Source organism: Zingiber officinale, chromosome 3B (assembly GCF_018446385.1).
Source record: "Zingiber officinale cultivar Zhangliang chromosome 3B, Zo_v1.1, whole genome shotgun sequence".
Taxonomy (NCBI): domain Eukaryota; kingdom Viridiplantae; phylum Streptophyta; class Magnoliopsida; order Zingiberales; family Zingiberaceae; genus Zingiber; species Zingiber officinale.
In genome coordinates, this window is record NC_055991.1 from 75,492,266 (window position 1) to 75,506,648 (window position 14,383).

At 38.2% G+C, this 14,383-nt stretch overlaps 1 protein-coding gene across 1 annotated transcript in view; it reads left to right on the plus strand.

The window, feature by feature from the left end:
• Positions 1-823: 823 nt before the first annotated feature.
• LOC122056566 (protein RICE SALT SENSITIVE 3-like) overlaps positions 824-14,383 on the plus strand; it is a 34,156-nt gene continuing 20,596 nt past the window's right edge. Inside the window, exons 1-4 of the mRNA XM_042618572.1 lie at positions 824-1,316; positions 1,382-1,435; positions 2,356-2,505; positions 2,613-2,724. Coding sequence (XP_042474506.1) covers positions 1,174-1,316; positions 1,382-1,435; positions 2,356-2,505; positions 2,613-2,724 — 459 coding nt within the window. The 5' untranslated portion in view covers positions 824-1,173. The remainder of the gene's footprint in view (positions 1,317-1,381; positions 1,436-2,355; positions 2,506-2,612; positions 2,725-14,383) is intronic.

Genomic DNA, 14,383 nt, shown 5'->3' on the forward strand with positions numbered 1-14,383 from the left:
AGAACTAGAATGATACATAAGAATTGATTTTATGTCATTCTGAACTCTCTAAGTCGATATGATTTTGGACATTTTTTTTTAAAAATAAATAGCTCATTCTATGACAAATTCTTAATTCGTCATAGAGTTTACAACAAATATTATTTTTGTTGCAAAATTTACAACGAATTTCAATTTTGTTGGAAAATTTGCAACGAATCTAGAATTTCATCACAAAGTTTGTAATGAATAAATATTAAATTACGTCACTAATTGGAAACGAAGTTTGCGATGAAATAAAATTTGTTGCCAATTTGTGATAAAACTATTTCGTTGCTAAATTTATTGTTAATTAACGATGATCTCTTATTTTATCACTAAATTTGTTACAAATTTGGAACAAAAATTTTTCGTCCCTAAATCTTTTTTTTTATAGTGGTCCTTTGATCCATGTCTCCATTTGTAATTATAAAATATTCATCATCTTTATAATTGTCGTGACATAATTGTTCAAACTATTTAGAATTGATTAGTGAGTTTAGAGTCATTATCGCTGTCATCATCTTTATATAGTTTTCATAATTGTTCTTATCCCAATATCATTATCATTATCATTGTCATTGAGTCATGTTAGTTCCAATTATTTAGACTTAGTTACATAAGTTTAATTCCTCCGTCGAACTATATGACAAGATATCATTAGAGAAGTAAATGATATTTTTAATCTGTTCTTTGGTTAAGTTTACTTAGTAGTAATCAAATTATGTACTAAATTGGGATTTATTAAATGATGTGATGAGAATCCTCATCTACTTCAGGTATTCGATATGTCATGTTGTTTGTAGTCATTAGGTTTGGTCTAATCGGGTGGAAGACGAGAGGGGGAAAGCACGAGGAAGAGGAAAAAGACGGGTTATGGAGTACAGAAATAGGAGCCTAAAAATCTACAAGAAGTTTTGGTGAATTTTGAAAATAAAGGTAAATGAAAATTTTCCTAAAGTTTGCCTCATGTTTCAGTTCTGTAGCAGAAGAGACCACACAAAGAGTGAGTATATATATTTGGCTTTAGCTCCCTTGCACACTGCTTGACTTCACTTCTCCAGCTCCTATCGAAAACAAGACTTTGGTTTTGCAGAATCTTCTTTCTTTCTTTCTTTCTTTCTTTCTTCGAACTTGCTTCGATTTGGTTGTTCAATGTTCATGGAGGAACAACTGAATCCTTTAGCTGCGAGTCATCTCCTCCAACACACCCTCCGAAGCTTGTGCAGCACCAAGAACACCCAATGGATTTATGCTGTCTTCTGGAGGATCTTGCCAAGAAACTATCCACCGCCCAAGTAAACAGTACTGCGTTCATTTCATCTTTTGTTTCGATCTTACTTTTTGTGCAATTTATTTGCAGGTGGGATTTTGAAGGTGGCGTTTATAACAGAAACAGAGGAAACAGGAGAAATTGGTATGCATATAATACATAAGCCTGCTCGTGCTCAAACTTTAAAAAGGATATTTCATCTAGAATTTCTTTTCTTTTCAATTTCCAATATTTTTCATAGTGATTTTTTAATCTTATTTTTTGGAAAGCTCAAGCACCTTCCAATGTTAAAAAAAATATAGAGGAAATATATAGAGAGAGAGAAAAAAAAAAAGCTTGCTCGAATTTAAAATAATATTTCAGTTTAAATTTTCTGTTTACATTTTTTTTAAGTCTTTTTTTATTTGTTGTAAAAAAAAACAGGTTTTATTATATCAGGGTGAAGAATTATTGATATTTTTTTAATATTTTACTTAAATTTATATCACTAGGATTCTTGCATTGGAAGCCAAGTTATGTGTTTTTCCTTTTTTTTTTTCCTTTAATTTTTGGAAGGGAATCTTAACGCAGTCCTGGATGTGACGGTTTAAATTGTCAAAATAGTCTTTGCAAAGTAAAATAAACTATCCATATCGATGGAAATACAATTCTTTAAGTTTTTAAAGATGATTAATTTTTTCTCTCATTTATTTATTCATAAAATAAATAAAAATCCCTCTTAATTTCTTTAAAAATAATCATCTTTTTCTCAACTTAATCATCAGTCCCCCGAAAGGTAAATATAGAAAAAAAAAAATATTATTTAAAGATGTAGGAAATAAATTATTAAGTTTATAAAATATACTACTATGAATAAACTAAATTTAAAATTAGTATATATATACACAAAAAAAAACTTGCTCATGCGTAAATTTGAAATAATATTTCAGTTTAAATTTTCTGTTTTCATTTTCCTTCAATATATATATTTTTTTAAAAAAAAACAGGCTTTATTATATCAGTGAAAAAAAAAAAGAATTATTGATAATTTTTTTGCTTCTTTGACAATAAATTCAAATGAGTAGGATTCTTGCATGGGAAGATGGCTTCTGCAATTTTGCTGCTTCTTCCAGCTCCAGTTCTTCTTCAGCTTATGAAGAGTACTGCCAAGTTAAAGGCCTGCAACCTGAACTCTTCTTCAAGATGTCCCATGAAATCTACAACTATGGAGAAGGGTAAAATTATTTAATTAATTCAAACAAACTAAAATTTTATTATTTATTTATTTTTCTGTAATTTTGTGTACATTAATATATAAATTTTGATGAATTGATCATGGCAGATTCATTGGAAAAGTTGCAGCAGATGAGAGCCATAAATATGTGTTTAAGGAAGCTAAACAGCATGAGCTTACTTCCATCTCCACTTGGAACAATCCTTCTGATGATGATGCGGTAAGCAAAGCTCTACTGCTACCTCTTTCTCTCCTTTATTTCATTCTCTTGAGTTTTTTTTTTTAATTATTATTATCAAAATTTATCTTTAATATTTCTAAATGGACAATAATCAATAGAGCTCTCCTAATTATTAGAATCATCAAAAGATTTTCTTTTGAAAATAGCATCTCATCATAGTTCTCCGGTATTATTATAGCAACTACAATGTAGTCATAATGTAGTCATGATGCATCCAGAAATTAACAGATGGACTAGACTTTTGGGTGTGAAAGAGATAAATTTTAGTGGGCTAAATAAAAAAAATTACATAGATGATTATATTTTTTTTAATTGTACTATTAAAGAAGTACAATTATGTATCTTAGCAGAGTTGAGCTAGAGCCCAAAACAATCATTATATGGATTCGTAACATAGATAGCTATTAGAATGTGTAAAAATAAATCGATGCAACTTAGTTAAAAAAATCTATAGGTTAAGTATTTTTATATAAAAAATCTATCTCCGACGTACTATGAGCTAACTCCAATATCCACTTGGAACAACCCTTCTGAAGTAAAGCTCTAACGCTATCTCTTCCTCTCTTTTATTTCACCCGCCTTCTAGATTTTTTTTTTAATTATCAAAAATATCTTTAATATTTCTAAATGAGAAAAATTAAATTAATAAGACTCTCCTAATTATTAGAATAATAAAAAAGATGTTTTTTTTAAAATAACATCTAGTCATATTTATCTAAGGTTGTTATAGCAGCTAGAATGTAGCCATGATGAACTAGCCTTTGGATATGAAAGGAAAGAATTTTATGGATTAAATAAAAAAATATACATAGATGATTGTACTTCTTTAATAAAAATATAGATCCGTTATATTAAGGGTCCTCCTAGTATCAATTTTACGGATATGAAGGGAGGTAAATATAGGTGCACAGGCGTTAGGCGCATGGTGGGATAAACCCAAGTCGTCAATTCTCGAGAATTGACCCTGGGTCATTACGCTAAAGATATCATCCGCCGACCATCTACATTATACCCTGGGAGCTGATTGTACTTCTTTAATTGTACTATTAAAGAAGTGAATATCTTAAGAAGAGTTGAGCTAGAGCATAAAGGAGGTCATTATATGGATTCATCCTTAGATGTAGCTAGCTGTTAGAATGTGTCAAAATAAATCTATTCAACTTAGTTAAAAAAATCTATACTTGATCCTGGGGGTAATCAGAGAACGCTACGTAGATAAGGGAGGTTAGTAATCCTGCAGAGGTAACGGCTCAAATCAAAGGAAAATCGAGTCGACCCCGACTCCTTGACATCTTTGACTCCTTGGCGCCCTCAACTCCGTAGTGCCCCCATCTCTTTGGCGCACTTCCCTTTGGAGCCTCAAATTGGGATTTCGGACTATTTCAAGAAAAAATAATGCTCACATAGATATAGATATTTCAGACTATTTCAAGAAAAGAATAATGTTCATGCAAATATAGAGATTTTTTACTATTTCAAGAAGAGGATAACAATCGCGTGGATCTTGAGATTTCAAACTATTTCAGTAAGTGAATAACAAATCGCGCGGATTTTAGAACACACGGGAAACATAGGAATCAACCATCCTCTATAAAAGGAAGTATACCCCTATTGGATGAGGTACATGTAAAAACACATCCAAAACCTTAGAACTACTCTTCTTTATTCTTCCTCCTCCACTACCGTCGAAAACTTACTAGAGCGTCAGAGTGGGTGCACCGGGGAACCCCTTGGTCGTCATTCTAACCCTCACGCTCCTTGGTCTTCTTTTGTCTAGGCTCCAGCGGATCTACTTATTGATCCTTGTTGTCGATAGGTGATTAGCAGTAAGTCAGCGTCCACGCCGGTGGTTCGTTCGATGGCGTTCCCATGCCAGATCAAATTAGCGTCGTCTATGAGAAAACTGAGCTAAGATCTGAACTGGGATATTTAGATGGATGACACCGAAAGACCCAACGTCATCATCGTGATAACAGAGGATTTTGATAAATTAGTAGTAGTAACGATGCAAATAATATTGCAAGGGCAGCCCCAACTTTCCTTTTCACCAGAAACCAATCTACCAACTGAGTCACCACCTCGGTCAGTTGAAATGATGCTAGTGCCTCACCAGAAGATGTCCTAGCCAGTGGAAACATCCCAGAACGCATTCCCTGCACTGATTGGTATGTCAATCATAAAGAAATCTTCCGTAGAATCTATGGGAGAAACCCCCTCCCAATCAAGTGTTGTAAATAAAGCAATAAAAGTAGTATTATATTTGCACAAAAAATAGCATGCAATAGACAGATAAATAAAGGAGTCGGGTTTAGAATATAGTTATCCGGTTGAAGCGTCGGCACGCCGACTGTCCTTAGAGAATTTATTGCCGCCTCTCGGTGCAAAGGATCCCCGGCAAAATCTCCCCCAAGATCCGACAACCGCTCGTCTCGTCCGTAGGTACACTCCAAAACGGACGCGACACTCGGACCCAACCTCAGATCGCCGAAAGACTAAGCCTCAGGACAAGAAAAACTCGACGAGAAGAAAGGCAGAAAAACTGTGCAGAATGTATCGCACAGAGAAGGGAGAAAGAAGGAGAGAGCTCGAGGCTTGAGTGAAGAATAGAGGAGTCGCTGCTCCCCTTTTATTCACTCTGAGAAGGTACGAAGCACTGCTTCGCTAGCGAGGAAACGCGTCTCAGTGTCGCGTCCGCGTCCCTTCCCCTCACGCACGAAACAAAAACCGAACCGGTTTGGTTCAGACCAAACCGGAATCGGAAACCAAACTGGTTTGGTTCAGACTGAACCAAACCAGCAAAAACAAACTGGGCCGCCCGTGAGCGCAAGGCCCACGGGCTGGGGATTTGCACTCCCCCCTGCGCGCGATAATCACGTACGTGATGCCCGGTTTATGGATTTCTGGCTCGAACCCCCCAAATCCACTCGATTTGGACTTGGCCCGCGCATGCGTGTAGGTCCTCTTATCATTGCTAAGCAAGGATGAAAGGGCTTCCTATATAAGCCCTCCCAAGCTTTTCCAATTAGCAATGTGGGACTAAAAACACTACCAAAAAATGCTTTGAATTTTAAAACAAAATTCAACAATCCCCCACAAATTCAAATCATTTCGGTTAAAAACAAAAAAAAAATGTCCTGAGGCTAGGTTGCAATGAGCTTTTAGTGAAAATACCTTCCGGTTTGAATTTTCACCTAAGTACACCAATCTTATTCACATAGGTTTGAAGTGAACTAGGTCTTGAACTTAAACCTTTTTATATGTGAAGTCAATTGGTAACAACTCATCACGGGCGACGGTTGAGTCCTTCTGGGTTGGTGCATTACAGCCATGCCACCGAATCTTGTTTCATAAGTGCTAAGGAGAGTTGCCTAGACCTCCTCCACACTGCGACCACACAGTTACACTTACATAGGTGAGTTCTCCAAGGATGTACTGCGAGCATCCTGTCAATAAGTGGTTCACTCGTCTTCCTGTCTCTTTTATTTGAACTTTTGAGGAGTTTAAGACAATATTCATGTAACACTTTACTGTCCGTCAAAGACATAAAAAAAACCACATGATTTGTTTGCTCTCAAGCAAAAGCCTAAAGAACCCTTGAAAGAGTATTTACAATGACTTAATTGGATGGTCATGGGTCTCCTCTAGTTTCTCTCGAAGTGCAGGTCAGTGCTTTCCAGCAAGATTTAATCAATGGAGATTTCTTCATATCATTGGTGAAGAAGCTCGACCGACTTTGATGGGTTATAAGCCCAGACACTTAAGTATGTTCAAGTCGAGGAAGCTCAACCCGTAAAGAGAAAGGAAACACCGACTTCAGCTCTCGTTTCCACTCATCCAGATCATAGAGCCCCTCCTTCGCCCTTGCGATATTGGGAGTTCACAAATCAAAGGGAAGAAAAGGTGGTACAGGCAATGGAAGTAGCTTCGACTCTGGCACTCGAATATGATTGAGGGTCTTTCGAGGTGACTCAATATTATGCCTATCATTAATCAAGCACTCACTTCACTCGGGATTGTCAGTAATATGTGAGGGCATTGAAACGAGTAGCTAATGAGCAAAAAATCAATCGGAGTTAGCACAACAAAAGAAAATCTCATAAACCTTATATGCGTTATCGCCATCGCAATACTGATACCCATCAACCCTTAAGTCAACGATCTCATTCTCCCTCAAACTAACCCCAAGGTTCCTCCTAGTCTCGTTAAGAGGTAGAAGAGAAAGGAAAAAAATACAAGAAAGAATAAGATCAATGCTCGTGAACATGATCTCAGGTAGTCTCACAGATAGGGACTTCACTTGAGCCCGAAAGGCTCACGGTAGAAGTCTAAAGAGTTACATCGTCAACACCAATTGGGAAAGAGGAAAAGGTTCTTCCATAAACTTCATACCCGAAGATTTGGCATGAATTAAGGCTTCCATGATGATGCTTTAGTGATCGAGGCTTTCATCTCCAATTATCGGATAATAAGAGTGTTTATCGATACTGACAATTCTGTCAACATTATTTTCAAAATAGCTTTCAATTAGATGCAGCTGGACGGGGAGGAATTTCATTATATATGTATCCCTGTACAGTTTCACAGAGCACAAAGTATAATCGACGACCAAATTGACCTCTCCCTTTCCTTGGGGGAGTAACTACTAATGCAGACTCGACAAGCATCCTTTATTATTGTAAACATCATCTCCGTCTACAATGTTATACTTAGGAGGTTGACACTGAGTACCTTCCATATAGTAGTCTCCACTTTTCATCAAAAAATCAAGTTTCCGGTGGAAAGTCAAGTCAAGGAGGTAAAAGGTAACCTATTGGTGGCGAGGGAATGTTATGTTGATATAATATCAAGACCGACTCATGCAAAGACTATTGAATTCAAGATACTGATGTCCAAGTTGTCCTAGAGGACATCCTGACCGAAGGAGAATTATGAAAGTGTGCAAGTTCATCCCGGTCATCCAAGCAGGGTCACTTGAATAGCTACCAACCACCCTTTAGAGCTCAAATAAGAATTAATTGCATGACTCTCACGCAATCGTAATATCTTCTCTAAGTCATTAAAGGACTTTACAAGCATTTCCCAACTATAATGGTTTACCGATTCAATATGCTACCAGAGGTTCGGCTCGTTCGACAAAAGAAGTGAAATGTCTCACCAGAGCAGGAGCAAGTGATTACAAGTTAATGGAAGTCGGACATATACAGCATGTTCAATTCCTAACTTTGTTGGCCAATGTGATACTAGTGTCCAAGCCAAGGAAAAATGGAGAGTCTATATTAACTTTTGTGACCTCAACAAAATTTACCCAAAAGATTACTTCCTTCTATGTTGTATCGATCAACTGGTAGATTTTACTTCCGACTATGAGCTCATATGCATGCTAGATGGTTATCAAGGCTATATCAGATTCTCTTGACTTCTAAAAATCAAGAAAAAGTCAATTTCATCACTCCTAAAGGGACCTTTTGTTATACTATTATACCATTCGGCTTAAAGAATACATGGGTAGCTTATCAACGACTCATGGATCGGGTCTTTAAGTATCAAATCAAAAGAAACATCAAGATATATGTTGATAATATTTTAATCAAGTATATCCGATTTGGAACTTTGATCTCAGATATTAAGGAAACATGTCGTACGCTCAGGCAATACGAGCTTAAATTTAACCCCCAATAAGTGCTTATTCAGGATCAAAAGTGGGAAGATTTTTGAGTGACCAAGCGGGGAATTGTGTTGAACCCCAAGAAATGCAGACGCTCTAGAACATGCCCCTCCCCATTCATCTTCTGCTCAATCAATTAAAGTTTATCCTTTTTAAAGGTATTGAGGAAACTTTTAAGTTTGAGTGGGACATGAAGTGCGATAAAGCTTTTCTTGAGTTGAAGGAGTATTTATCCCTCCTGTTGGACCCATTGCGGTCGATAAGAGGAGAGTAAATTGCCCTAAAATCAGAGTTAAAGAAAATCTCTTGCTATTGAACTTAGGCAAGGATACACAATTAATTAATCAGATAAAAATAACAACTCATACAATTCAAAGAGGCACAAGAATTATTTGGTTGCAACCTAGATGGCTGTTAATCCAAGGCGGTTAAAAAGCTCACTAAAAGTACTCATTCATTGAAGGCAGAGTAACCTTTACACAAATTCAAAACTTAAAAAAGACTAGGAAGTGAATACAAGAGTTGTATTTAAGCTAGAGGATATCCCCTCTTTTTAAAGTGCTCAAAACACTTTTTACTGTTAGCTGACGTGACACTTCAGGTGCTCAATTGAGCTTAAGGCGCCTCTAGATCAGTAAAACTTATCCGATCAAAATTGATCCATCCGATAGGTCGGGACGCATGGAGGCACCTTTGTTCCATTTGAGGTGTCTCCTGTGAGTAGCCATTACTGTGGCTGAGATTTACGCGAAGGTGCCTCTGTTCCACCTAAGGTGCCTCCCCGCCTTTTCAACTGAGGCGCCTCCAATCCATGGAGGTGCCTCTAAGCCTTTCTGTGGCAGAGGTGGTCCCACCCACCCGAGGCACCCCCATTCCATCATAACACCTTGGGTTTTCAAGGCATAACTCTTCACTCTCAAGGTCAACCTCCGAGTGAAGACTTTTGCTCCTATGGGTGATGCTTCCGATCGTCCGAAGTTGAGCTCACTCGAACCCAACTCTGATCTTCTCCTTGAGTAAGTTCCATCTGGCTTCTGGTTCCTATAAATCATCGTGCATGCCCTTCTCGCTCCACCAGTATACTCTTCCGTAACTTTTCATCCCTCGGATGCATTGAGCCCGTCAACTCGCTTATCATGTCATCCTTCTCGTTTTCTATATCTTCCGCTCGACTTCTTGTGTTCCTAAGTTCTTGCACACTTAAATACAAGACATCCTAAATAGACAAGATCCAACTTAAGTTAGTTAGTCACATCAAAATCAACCCGAGATACTTACACTGACTACCTTTACTCTCTAAATTAGTAGTGGGAGAAATACTATGGGTATACCTATCAGTATTTGAAGGAGCAGTCACCACAATCCTGCTTCGACGGGAGGACATTATATAACACCCTATCTATTTTCTAGGCTACTTGCTGAAGGATACTGAAAGAAAATACACTAATCTAGAGAAATTGACTCTCAAATTAGCCCTCGTTGCTCGCCAACTAAGGCTATATTTTCTCGCTCACCCGATCATAGTCCTTACCAATTGTACTTTGGGCAAAATGCTAATGAATCTTAAATCCTCTTAGAGGCCGATCAAGTGTACCACCAAGCTGAGCGAATACGATATCCAATATTAGTCTTGAACAATCATTAAAGTTCAAGGCCTAATGGATTTCGTAATAGAAGTTTTTGATTAGGAAGTAGAAGAGACTTGGAAGATTTACGTTGATGACTCTTCGACCCAGCAAGGTAGTGAGGTCGTGATATTATTAATCTCTCATCAAGAAAATATGCTTCAACTCTCTATTTGACTCGACTTCCAGGCATCCAATAATGAAATTGAGTATGAAGCCTTACTCATAGGACTTAAAGCAGTGAAATAAGTCGGGGCTTCCCGAGTGATCATCTATTCAGATTCCTAGTTAGTTGCTCAGTAACCATTGGATCAATCGCACGTGAAAGGGGGGGTGAATCACGTGATTTTTAAAAACTCATCTTTTCAGTTTTAAAATCAAAGTATAACTGCAGTAGAAAGCTAAAAAGAACAAGAACACAAGAAGACAAGAGCGGTTTACTTGGTTCGAAGGCTTCAGTGACTCCTACTCCAAGACTCATGTCCCATGGTTCTATCGACGGGTAATCCACTAAAGGTCTCTTCTGATACCTTCGGAAGAGGAAATTGAGTACAAAGAAAGTTGAATAAGTGCAACGTATTGCACTTATCCTTTTACAATTATTAATTACAAAAGAAAATTACCGACACTTAAAGATTAAAGTGGGAGAGCTCGTGTCGATATCGGTCTGCTAGCCGCGATCGGAAGTCCTCGGAACAATCGTCGGGCGTAGCAGCTTTACAGCAAAGTCGTAGCAGGAGTCCAGAGCAATCGGAACTTCAAATAAACGCACAGTAACTCGTATAAGTGGCGTTCTTCAATGCCTTCTAGAATAGCCATGGAAGGTGCCTCCAATGAGACAAAATCGATCCCAAACAGCCCGGCACTTATCCGCAACTTCGACCAAAATTTATCCTACGGAAGGCGCCTTCCATAGCCATGGAGGGTGCCTTCTATGAACAATACGAAAGCGCCTTCACTGCTTGAAGGCGCCTTTGACACTGTTCATCCGAAGGCAAATTAGCTCCTTTTATCCTACAAAACGACATTAGTCCAAATAGCCTACAAAACAGGTATTAGGACAAATAATAAATGATAATAAAGGATAGTATTTCATTCATGTCCTCCCAAGACCAGGAATTAATCAAGGTCTCAGCTTAGGGATCCTAAATGGACTAAACTGGACCAACGTCTACCGTCCCTTCAACCGGAACGCGTCCTCACTTGGTCACTCTACTCTAGTGACTTACCTTAACTTACCAGTTTGCTAGACATCCGGTCAGCCCGTTGACCTGTCTGGACTTCATGCCAGCTATCCGGTCGACCCGTTGACCTAGCTGAACTCCCTCAGACTGTCAACTCCTACACACTGGGTTAGTACAATAGATAAAATAGTAAAGTAAAATAGTGTCAACATATTTCAAGATTCGCTGGTCCGTTCGACCGCGCGCGGTCGACCGAAAATTAATCGGTCACACATTACCTAGAGTTACCTCCCTAGGGTTGCCTAGCTTCACTCACTAGGACCCGACTTCACTCACCAGGACTTCCTCCACATAACTTCACTCACTAGGGTTCGGCTTCACTCACTAGAACTTCCACAACCTAGCTTCACTCACTAAGGTCCGACTTCACTCACCAGGACTTCTACCACCTAGCTTCAATCACTAGGGTCCAGCTTCACTCACCAAGACTTCGACCACCTAGCTTCACTCACTAGGGCCCAGCTTCACTCACCAGGACTTCCACTTGCTTAACCTCTAGTTAGAACTTATCACTTGCTAGTCATCTAGTCCTGACTAGACTACTACTCTCTTCCAAATATTAAGTCATGTTTGGATTAACCCTTGGTCAAACTAACTAGACTTAGGTGCATTGTCAAATATCGAAATCCTAAAGGTCAATTGCACCAATAGAACTAGAAGAAAGTTTTGAGATTAGAAATGATCGATTGTAGCGCTACAAAGACATTTTTAAATGTTAAAAGGTATTTTCTAAGAGGTTACTTTGACTTTACAAAAATTTTCTTGAGTGTATAATCAAAAGACAGACGAGCTGGCCAAACTAGTAAACACACTGACAGGTAGGAGAATGGATGACTACGTGTCTTAGACTCTACTGGTTTCATAAATCGACCAAACCTTAATCGGAATGAGTATAACGGTTGGAGTGCACCCATTATTGTTTATCTCAAGTAAGGAATTCTACCTCCCAATCTGGAACAAGGTCGACTGCTCAAAAGAAGAGCTTTCCATTTCACTTTAATTAGAAACATATTGTATCAGTGATACTTTTCACTCCCCCTCCTCAAGTGTCTTGGTCTTAATGATTTTGATTATGTTATGATGAAAATTCATGGAGGTATTTGTGGAAATCATAATGGAGGGAGGATACTTACTCGAAAGGCATTGCTGGCTAAGTATCTTTGGTCGATAATGCATGCATATATTGCCCAATTCGTCATGGTCTGCATTCATTGTCAAATGTACCAGAACCTCTCTCATCGTCGGACAGAGTTTTTGAAGACCTCCATTGTATCAACTCCATTTGACCAATGGAACATGGATATTATAGGTCCCTTTCTAGTTAAACCTCAACATAAAAAATTTCTCCTGGTTGTTGTCGACTACTTTTCTAAATGGGTCGATACTAAAGCCCTGGCCCAAATAATTGATGATACAGTCGAGAAGTTTCTATAGAAGTATATTATCTACCGATATGACTTCCCTTACAAACTTTTCAAGGCTGTAAATTAAAGAAGTGGTGTAAAAGATTCGGAATCCAGCAGCTCTTCACCTTAGTAGCCTACCCATAGAGCAATGGGAAAATTGATGTAGTCAATCAAGAAATACTTTGTGGGTTCAAAATCAAGCTAGACCATATCAAAAGCAGTTGGGTGGATGAGTTGCCGAGTATTCTATATGCCTATCGAATAATATTTTGGGAAAGCATGGAAATGATTCATTTTCATCTTGTTTGTAGAGGGGATGCAATCATCCCAGTAGAAATTAGGGAAAAATCCATTCCACGAAGTACTTATGAACTGGACAATTTTGAACAACGACTCCTAGACCTTAACCTGATAAAAAAAAACCCGAGAAAAGGTGGCTACCTGATCCATCGCGTATTAGCAGTGGATGTGCCTTAAGTACAATAAGCATGTTATTCCTCGTGCTTTTTAAATTGGAGACCTAGTTTGGAAGAAAGTTAAGTCAGTTTTTGACATTAACAAATTGAAACCATAATGGGAGATCCTTATATATGATCTATAAGAATGCTTCTGGGGCATACTATTTGGAAGACGCTAGCAGCAAAAAGCTCGATCTCACGTGGAATGCCAACCACCTAAAGTCTTTTCATCTTAAATTGATTAAATTATCCTTTTAGCATTATGATTTATTTTTTTTCATTCTTTATCAATAAATAAGCATTTTTTGTGAAATTCGAATCCTCTTACCCTTGTCCTTTTCAGGATGCAAAACTCCCCACCCTCGACTCAGATATAGTCAAGGTCAAGATCTTTTAGCATGGAATAGCAACCTCCCCTTTGCACAAGGATCAAAAGTATATCATATCATCATGTCCTTTTTAGGGCACAAAACTCTCCTAATTTAGGCATAGTCAGAGTTGAGATCCTTCAGGTTGCGATAACAATCTCACCTTCCCACAAGGGTCGAGTGCATATCTTATCGCCTTACCCTTTTTAGAGCCCAAAACAAAACTCTCCCGACTTGGACATAATCGAGGTCAAGATCCTTTAAGCTGCAATAGCAACCTCCCCTATGCATAAGGTGTTGGGACCTTGATGTCCGACTAGAGGAAGTGAATAGCCGATCACCCAAATCGTCGCTTCCTACACTCGTTAGTACACTACGGAAATACAAAATAAAATACTAACAAGGAAGCTAAGCCCTAAACAATACAAAGATAAAAAAACACAAACCTAATGACTCGTTTATGTAATGTGATTCAAAGATTAGAGCTCTTACTCCATTGCTATTCATAAGGTGGATGATCTCAATTCATCGATGGATGACTCCTCAAAAAATTCTGACTAGCTCAAGTAGCTCCTTGTGGGTGGAGAAACCTCGTCACAACCCCGTGTAAGCACGCTTGATCACATGATAGCTTGGAAGACTTTAATAGGGGTTAACTACCTCTATTTTCGTCAACCTTAGTCAAGCACCTCGAACTCTCTTAAATAGAGTTCGGGAGGAAACACTTAACTCTGGTTCCCACCACCAGTCGACTTATAAAATCACTAGTCGACTGGTCCTCTATGGAATTCGATCTTTACATGTCAACGGCTCGATACCAATTGACTGATGGAAGTACTAGTCGACTGCTACAGTACTACTATAGTTCCAAT